The sequence below is a fragment of the Helianthus annuus genome, chromosome 2 (genome assembly GCF_002127325.2).
Source record: "Helianthus annuus cultivar XRQ/B chromosome 2, HanXRQr2.0-SUNRISE, whole genome shotgun sequence".
Taxonomy (NCBI): Eukaryota; Viridiplantae; Streptophyta; class Magnoliopsida; order Asterales; family Asteraceae; genus Helianthus; species Helianthus annuus.
The window spans coordinates 168,729,736-168,739,741 of record NC_035434.2 but is presented as its reverse complement, the minus strand read 5'-3'; the positions used below and the strand labels follow the sequence as shown (position 1 = coordinate 168,739,741).

The following is a 10,006-nucleotide window of genomic DNA, read 5'->3' as shown; positions in this document are numbered from 1 at the left end:
TTAGTGACCCTGGACCCAAATGGATCAGTCTGCACATCACTCTTCAATTGCAGCCCAAATATGTGTGACTGAATTGCCCCTGCTCCTCCATTAAGCAAATTACTCATTGTTTCAGTAGAACACAACTTGATTCCATTTGTTTCAGTTCCTTTCAATGTGTACACCTTATCTTGGACCTTGAATTGCATGGTCATCTCAGCAAAATTCCATACAATATCTCCCAATTTAGACAGCCATTCTATACCCAGCACCATGTCATAGCTGTCTAATGGAATCACAAGCATATCAGCTTGAAACCACATACCCTGCATCTTCCATTTGAACCCCACACACCTCTGGCCACATTCCAATTGGTTACCATTGGCTACAGTAACCCTCATAGATGAAACGGATTGTACCCCACACTGCAGCTTCTTTACCAGTTTCAAACTAATAAAGTTGTGGGTTGACCCTGAGTCAACCAGTATGTACAATCTTCTAGTTCCCATATAGCCTTCAATTTTCATGGTGGAATAAGAGGGTACCCCTGTGATGGCATGAATAGAGATTTGAGGCTCCTCAGACCCAATTACCACTTCCTCCTCATCTAGATGATCATCTTCTTCATATACTAGTTCAATGTTGAATAGTTTTTTATTTCTGCAGTCATGAGTGGGTGTGAACTTCTCATTACACCAGAAACACTCTCCCTTTTCCCTCTTTTCAGCCATTTCTTTTGTAGATAATTTTCTAGTGGTTCTTGGTAGGTTAGCTTGGGTAGGTTTGGGTAACAAAGGAAGAGAGTTAGCATTCATGGTTGAAGGGGGTTTAAAAGTTGAGGTTGAAGACTTATAGGATGATGGGGTATTGAATTGGTTTGAGTTTTTCTTAAAAGAGTTTGTTCCAAATAGAGTGTTATGTATATTTTCTTGCTGTTTTGCAACTGCATAAGCTTCTCGCAGGTTTCTTGGTTTAAAAGCCTTAACCAAGCATCTAATTTCCATTTTCAATCCTCCCACAAATAAACTGACAGCTTGATCTTGGGAAAGATTTACCTTGTTTAAGAGAGCATCAAACGCATCACAGTACTCTTGCAAACTCCCAGTCTGATGCAGGTTCTTTAATTCTTCTAAGGCATCTTCAAACAATTCATTAGAGAACCTTGCCACTGCTGATCTTCTATAATCATCCCAGCTTATGGAATCAATAGTCAAGTTGTTGCTCTTTAAGTACCCTTGATGCCATTGCAATGCTTTGCCTTCCAAATTAACCACCGCATATCTCAGCTTCAAATTTTCCGGTGTATGATCCACTTCAAAGAAATGGTTACACTTATAAATCCATCCTTCTACATCTTCTCCATTGAACTTAGGGAAATCCAATCTTCCCAGCCTTGCTAATCTTGTTTCAGGGTTTCCTCCATTGACAACCAATCCCCTATTATTTTCTAAGGCTGTTATCTTTTCCACCATTAATTGCATTTGAAGCTGAATCTGTGCCACCGCTGCCTTATTTTCTTCTGCACTCATAGCCACCGTTTGCATGCTATTGCTCACCAATTGGGAGTTTGCTTGGAGATCCTGTACAATGATCTCCATCTTACCAATCGCCAATTGACTATCCTTCAGTTGTTTCTCCATTTCTTGTTGACGAGTGTTCGCCATCAATCACTGTTACAGACAATTGAAATCGGAACAATCGATTTCGTTGAATCGCAAATGAATCGGACCACAATTGAAGGTGAATCAACCGATACAATGATCGATTCACAGAGATGAATTGAACGTATGTTAATAACGGATTGTGATGGACAGGTCACCGGAGCTTGATCGGAACAAGCTCTGATACCAATGATAGGGCTTGAGGATTTGAGAAAGAATCTAAGAGAGAAAGAAGTTCCAATCAACAAGCTGATCTCTTGTCATCAGCTCAACTACCTTTATTAACGGCTACTAACTGCCAGTAACAACTTTACAAACTTTTACAATATGACACATTTAGTCCCTAGACTTACAATTATTACATTTTTAGCTACAACATATATCATCATGCCTTTGAATAAATATCTCACCAACGAATACAATAAAGATCAAGAACGGAAAGTCTAAACGTTATAGAGAGCTCTCGAAACGATATATAATTAAGATTTTTGAAGGATTATTGTCGCAAATCAATATTTTCAATGTTTTTGCATTATTGTCATTCAGAAAAGCTTATTCTCAAACTTTGTGACGAAACACTGACGGATTAGCCCTTGCAAATTTGCTCTTACCGAAAATACTTCAAGTAATTCTTATTTGGGATTATATTCAGTCGGGAATTAATTGATTATTTATGATAGAGTACTGTCGAACATTAATAATTATTTTTTCGATTTTTATTAAAGAAAACATTAGTAATTTTCGACAGATCAGCAACGAATATTTGTAACACAGATTTTTATATTATTGTTGCCTAAGATGACAAATTTAACGATTATCCATCGGTCATAATCGACAAATTATATGTTAGTTGTTTTTTGGTTTTATTTTCCTTTGTTTGTCGGTAACCTCTGTATTTTAGTAGTGTCAATTTTTGATAGTGAATTGCGTCCACAATAAAAAAAATATATTATATTCTTGGCGGTCAGCTAATTAAAAATATATACTAATAAACGTAATGATTTGTTCTTTATGTTTAAAGTTTAATTTGCATTATATATATTAATTAATCAAAGAATACATCCCAAGTCCTAACAATTTGAACTCTAAGAGGCTTAAGAGAAAAAAATACAAATTCTTTTTGTATTATCAAATTAATTAATGCAGATTAGCAAGATTTCTTTATAGCTTTTACCAATCGATAATCATCTTAAATCTATCATGAAAATTTGGTTGCGTTAATATCTTAATAAAATATTAATTTTGTTATCATTGTAAAAATTCTCCAATTTGTTGTGATTTTAAAAACAGATTAATTTAATAATAAGTTTATAAAATAATCAGCTAAAGTCATTAAAAACAGATTAATTTAATACTAAGTTTATATAATAATCAGCTAAAGTCAAATTGTAAGTAATGAAACTTAAGAAGATTTATTAGAAAAAAAACAATTGAAATAATGAAACTTAAGAAGATTTATTAGAAAAAAACAATTGAAATAATAACGAACTAGGTTGTCAATATTTTATTGGCTTAATTATTATACCATGTATGTCACTTATTCAAATCCATTCATGCAATATATTCCACAAAAAGTGAAGTTTAAGCATTTCTTTTTTCTTTTGTTTTTTTCCCACAAACCCTAATCTCTGTCTCTCTCTCCCTCTCCTCTCTCTCTCTCTCTCTCTCTCTCAATTTCTGTTTATGACCCCATTTCTAAGCAAACCCCATTGCCGTCATCATTATAATCATCACCAATCCCATTCAACGATCATATCCTTCTCTCTCTCTCTCTCTCTCTCTCTCTCTCTCTCATAAACAAACAAACACAGGAACAATTGGCAGTTTATAAAGTAATCAACCCTCCAAATCAGAACTACTTTCGAAGCTTATAAGTTTCAGAGACATAACCAACCAATAGAGTTCCATCAAAACAAAACCCTAAAGTTTCTTTCATCTCTCTCACACACACATTACAACACATACATACGCACATTGTGTGCGTGTGTATACACATAAACACAATGAGGAAACCGATAGGAGGTGCAAACGAGCCGCATAATTCGATATCGAGTGCCAAGGGCACCGCAATAACGACGATGAAGATGCGAAAAGGGTTGTGGTCACCGGAAGAAGACGAGAAGCTAATGAACTACATGATTACCAACGGCCAAGGCTGTTGGAGTGACATTGCTCGTAATGCCGGTTTGCAACGGTGCGGCAAAAGCTGCCGGCTCCGGTGGATCAATTACCTCCGGCCTGACCTTAAACGTGGTGCCTTTTCGCCTCAAGAAGAAGAAGTCATTATTCATCTTCATTCACTTCTTGGCAACAGGTATGATGGATATTATTGAAAGTATCATGAATATTAGTCTAAATAATATTTTGAACTTTCATTTTGGTTTAATATCTGGTTAAATATGATATAAACTAATCTCTCAAACCCTAATCCAATAAAGTTTATCTTACAAATTACAACTTATTCATTAAAGTAAATATATTTACAAGATGTGTGTATGTGTGTGTGTGTGTGTATATATATTACATAAGTAGGTGCATGGACTATAATACCCATGGTTAATCATATAGCCTAGCAAGTAAAATGTCAAAGTCATGGTCGAATGATTATATATGCAACTTACAAATTTAATCTTTGTGCTTTTGACTTCAACCGATTAACAAATTATTAATGGAGAATGGGAGGTGATTATAGTTCTATCTCTTCCATTATTGGACAGAAGAAAGATTAACTTGACATAATTATCACATATAACATGATCATAGAACACTTGTATAATATTAGACCACACTAAAAGCCTTCATTTTATTTATGATTAGTTATTGGAAAGCGAACATATACAAATACAAACTTAATACTATACTAAAGAAAGTTTAAACAACTTTATTTTTTTAAAAATTGTGTTTTTTATTTGTTTTGCAGTTGGTCATTGTAGCTTATAATCTTTTTGCTAATTTAATTAATCGTATATTCTAGTATTCAATATATATGTTTATACACTAATTATTTGTGCGTGTCAAGTGTGAGTTTACAATGCATTAGTGCATTAATAGAAAGCTCAAAGTGAAAGGGATAATTGAGGGTGAGGTGTGTGCCCACATATAACCTTTGAGTTGAAGATACTCAACTGTCTATATCAGTAGTTTGTTTACAAATGAAGCCAACCTCCATGCATTGCATGCATCCATACTGTATTTTACGTTTAATATAATCAAATTTGTATTAAATTAACATGATTTTATTTTCTTAACTCATAGGTGGTCCCAAATTGCAGCAAGATTGCCTGGTCGTACAGATAATGAGATAAAAAACTTCTGGAACTCCACGGTAAAAAAGAGATTGAAAAAGAATACTACATCAAATTCCTCGTCACCTAACACAAGTCATGATTCATCATCTTCCGAACATAGGGACATCATGGGCGGCTTGATGTCCATGCACGATTCTAGCAACATCATGGCCATGTACATGGATGCAACACGACGATCTTTATCATCGTCGTCATTGCAAACCATGAACATAAACCAATTGATAGAACAATTACCCCTAACCAACGATCATAATGGGCCAAACATGCCCATCTTGCATGCATCATCCTATGGTACAACACAAGTTGGCATGGATGGTAATGGGATTAATTACAATGGATGTTATGAGATCTTTGGAGGGAATTTAGGGTTAGAAGACGAGATGTTTAATATCCCACCATTAGATAACATGACTGATAACAATCAAGAGATAAAATGCGAAAATCTTGATGATAGCAATTCCATCATCATGACTAACAACATGAACAACATCATCTTGAGCCAATGTTACAACAATAACAAGCACAAGGTACAAGCAATAACCGAAGGGTTCGAAAATTGTTGGGAGGGAGGAGATGAACTTAAAGTTGAAGAATGGGACCTTGAAGAACTCATGAGAGAATCTTCCATGTTCCCTTCGCTTGATTAAATCTTGAAAAAAGTAGATTTGTTATTATTTCCTTCAACTTTCTTTTGCCATTTTCGGAAAGTAGTATAATGTTCAAGATTGTAGAATAAAAGGACACCGACATAGGTGTAATGGGGGTCATCGTGCATATTCTATTGTATAGATATAAATGTACATGTACCTCATCATGTAAGAATAGTTTGGCTAGTTCAAATTGATCGTCATACGCAAGGCCGGCTGGCTAATAAAATTCAAAAGATGATACTGTTTTTACGGGAGTGGTCTTTTAGCAATTTGAAGAATATAAAAAAAAAATCTAGACACTATTAATTTTTACAAAGCAAATTTATTTAGGATTGGGGTATCCAGTTGGAGCTAAGATGAATAGTGTATATGGCTAGCAACCGATTATGGATAAATTTAAAAAAAGGGCTTTTTAAAAAGCTAATCTGTTGTCCATTTCTTTTCTGTTGTCTTCAGTTATGGATTCCATTTGTATATATTATATATCTTGTTGGTTACAGGCCCCAAACTCTACACACTCATATATTATGAATGTAAAGTTGCAGAGGGTATAAGATTGGCTATTGTATTCTGTAAAAGAAAAAGGTACCTCTATTCATTAAACGAAGGCTTTAATATTCTATCCTAAAGAATCGGTGCAATATTGAATTCTTATTTTGCGCAACGTGTACCATGCATCCAACTCAACGTACACTTCCATTATACTCGGTCAAACCCTTTACCAAATCTACATAAACGTGCAGCCAAAATCACTAAGATTTTCCCGTGTACAAAACAACCATAACTGACCATTTTACCCTTCGAACAGATCTACTCTTGACCCACAACCTGCTGCTCCGAATTGAACCCACAACCCGTGAACCGCGTGACCCGTAAACAAACCAGAATAATCCAACAATCACCCCCTTAATCGGTGTTTGTTTACGCCTTCATCGCAGCACCGAATCACCTTGGTTTCGAACCACTATGACATCTAACAGACACCCGATCTTCACCTCGATCACGTCCAATGTCTCGGTTTAACCCAGATCAAACCGACCACGCTTGTAACATGTCACATGGCGTAACGTTGGAACACCGTTCATTCACATCTTGACTTATCACGGATCAACGACCTACCCTGGCCACATCCAAAGCCACCGATTTAAACTCCAACGCCATAATGTCACACCGTGTTTTTTTTCTCTATTCTCTAACCATACCTTTTTTCGCTCAACCTTCTTCAAGAGGCTCTCCACCGATAAAGAAAACAACCACCCGCTTCTTCCGTTTTCTCACCTTGCCAAACGAGACGAATCCAAAGCCACCTGCTTTGACGGATCCATTATGCCCGCTTTTCACGCACTACGCCGGTCTCCTCTTATCACGAACAATCTGATCAAGGCTTCTGCAAAACATTTTGTTGTTGTCACCGTTGTATAACAGTTGCGCAAACCCGCAACTAACATCCAAACAACCCTTTATCTTCCTCCTTTAATCACCACTAGCAGCACCAGAAAACAAGTGTTTATCCCCGGTCACCCCGTCGTCTTAACCGGTACGTCTACCACAACAACGGCCTACCGAAAACACCATAACGCCTCCGTCTTCTATTGTAAAACGACATCGAAACAGTCCCCCTGCTGTCCCGAAACACTCGTAAATACCCTGTTTTGAAAAAACCCGAAAACACGCTGCGAAGAATAACTACCAAAACTCGGTTTCTTCTTGATGCGTTTGCCCCGCAGCCAAGGGCTACACCCTTTCTCGAAACCGACTCTCAAACCAGCCTTCTCCGTCTTCACGAGCCCTAGGCTCTGATACCAAAAGTTGGTTACAGGCCCCAATGTCTACAGACTCACAACTCTCAGTTATGTATATATTATTAATGTAAAGTTGCAGAGGGTATAAGATTGGCTATTGTATTATGTAAAAGAAAAGGGGTACCTCTATTCATTAAACGAACGGCTTTAAATAGCCATACATACATGCAAATAAAAAAAGAATAAACTAATATTCTATCCTAAAGAACCGGTGCAATATTGAATTTTATTCTGCGCAGCGTGTACCATGCATCCAACTCAACGTACACTTGCATTATACTCGGTCAAACCCTTTACCAAATCTACATAAACGTGCAGCCAAAATCACTAAGATTTTCCAATGTACAAAACAGCCATAATTGACCATTTTACCCTTCAAACAGATCTACTCTTGACCCGCAACCCGTGAACCGCGTGACCCGTAAACAAACCCGAATAATCTAACATATCCTTTTTTTTCCCAGTTATGGTCAAAAGGAAGTTGGAGTCTCTGAGAGAGAGTTTTTCCTATGGAGGACATGAAGACATTCTTAAAATTCTGTCTTTGCCAATAAAGCTAAAGGTGGCTCGGGTCAGGGGCGGATCCACCTTAGGGGAAGGGGTAGCCTACCTTAGGGGAAGGAGTAGCCTTCGCTACCGCTTGGCGCTCCGGCGGTAGTGTAAATTTTGGAAAAATTTTACGATTTTTCGATTTCGTTAACGTTTTTTATAAAACGTTACCGCTATGAAGATTTTCTAGATCCGCCACTGGCTCGGGTATAGGAGGTTTTACCACGTTTTAGATTCGCTCTTTTGTTACAAATGGAGGTGGAGATATGTAAATAACTCTCACTCATTGTGGGTTCGTGTGTTAAAGATCATATATGGGGATAACCTAGATAGTTCGGGAATGTATAGTAGGCGCAAAGGGACTAGGATTTGGGCTAATATAATAGAGTGGTCTTGGACTTGCATAAAATAGAAATTATCCCTAGTTCATGGAAATGGAAAGAACACGTCTTTTTGGAAGGAAGTGTGGCTGTGTTATACACTTTTATGCTTGAGGTTTAGGCGTCTTTTCAATTTGAAAGTTCATAAGGACGTTTCGTTTTTTAATCGGTTAAATGATTTGGGATTTATACGGAATTGGATTCACGATCCGAGGGGTGGGTAGAGGCTCATCAATTGGGGGTCTATTAAGGTTCTTGGACGACTTTACATTGATCAATTTGGAATATAAATGGGTATGGGTTTCAGATTATGAGAAAGATTTTTCGGTTAAATGGATAAGAAGAAGTATTGATTGTCTGACTCTCCCAGAAGGTAACCATGCTACAGGGTGGCACAGGTTGGTGCCTAGGAAAGTGAAAATACATGTGTAGCGAATGTTGTTTTGGATCGTGTCCCAACAAGATTTAATCTAAGCATAAAAGTTATCAATATTTCATTTGTTATGTGTCTGGTTTGTTTTTTATCGGCGAAGATGGTAGAGTACATGTTTGGGGATTGTAGAGTTGCTGCTAGAGTTTAGAGTGGCATTAGCAGATGGCTTGATATTCCTTTTCCAATTTCTACTAATCTTCATTCCATTTGTTCCTGGTTGGATTCAAGTTCACTGACTAAGTTAAGTAAGTCATGATTAAAACCATTATTTTTACCGTCTACTTGAATATTTGGAGAGATTAGAATGATAGAATTTACGGTCGAAAGAGGGGGATAAAGTCTTGATGCATGATTCTATTATCTCTATATTGTTTTTTTATATAACAACCCTCGAAAAATTTTCGACACCCTAAAAATAATTAAAATACCCCAATATGTTCTAAAATCCCTCCCCCACCATACGTAAAAACGGACCCCGAATACCTCAATTTTTATTTAAACTAATTAAAAACAAGAAAATAGAGGCTCTGGCGGGCCGCGACAGACTCCGCCTGAGTCTACGCGAGCCACGAGCGAGGTATAGGTGGCGCCCGAGAGTGCCACATGGCACAACACCCGGCAAATCTATGGTGGTGACCGATCAAACCTACAGCCCTAGCCACCTATCTCGCGGGCCGCGAAAGAGACAGTTGTGGCTGTCGCGGGCCGCGAGGAAGTCAGATTACAGCCCTATAAATTGAGGGCATCGGCTTTCAGTTCCGATCGCTCAAATCTCTTTCTCTCTCATGAATTTCTTAATAGTAAAAGCTATTCTCGGGTATAATACCCCCTAAATAACGAAGTTCTGCTCCGTTGTAAGTATCATAACCCCTGGATACGTATTAGATACGCTGCCCGATTGATCTAGGATTCCGTAACGGCTGTCGTGGTACTTCCCGAAGTAGTCGTTGGAATGCCGTCTCGGGAGGGTATTACTAATGTTAAAATGGGTTATTATACTAACACGTGTGCATTTGTGTAATTTATAGATTGTCACCAGGAAACCCCTACAGAAAACCTAAGACAGCAATGTGACTAATCTCCTTTTTGCAAACTGTTTTTACAAAACCTCACTAAATTAGTTATATATTAAACAGTTATTGAGTATTTGTAAGGATACAATTATCGTCGGTATGTTGGGGTTTTGTATACAAAATTTATTATTGCCTTGCGAGGGGTAATATTTCCACAAGTTGGGTTGACAG

At 37.3% G+C, this 10,006-nt stretch overlaps 1 protein-coding gene across 1 annotated transcript; it reads left to right on the top strand.

Moving 5' to 3' along the window:
- Positions 1-3,401: 3,401 nt before the first annotated feature.
- LOC110927107 (transcription factor MYB46) lies at positions 3,402-5,847 on the top strand. The gene is made up of 2 exons (XM_022170711.2): positions 3,402-3,954; positions 4,896-5,847. Exons 1-2 carry the CDS (start codon positions 3,644-3,646, stop codon positions 5,593-5,595), a joined length of 1,011 nt encoding a protein of 336 aa, XP_022026403.1. The 5' UTR covers positions 3,402-3,643; the 3' UTR covers positions 5,596-5,847.
- Positions 5,848-10,006: the final 4,159 nt, after the last annotated feature.

What these genes read in the sequence shown, in the direction of transcription:
- LOC110927107 (XM_022170711.2), top strand. Translation starts at nt 3,644, where the DNA reads ATGAGGAAACCGATAGGAGGTGCAAACGAGCCGCATAATTCGATATCG. An exon ending in CATTCACTTCTTGGCAACAG is followed by an intron (nt 3,955 to 4,895) that starts GTATGATGGATA and finishes CTTAACTCATAG; the next exon opens with GTGGTCCCAAATTGCAGCAA.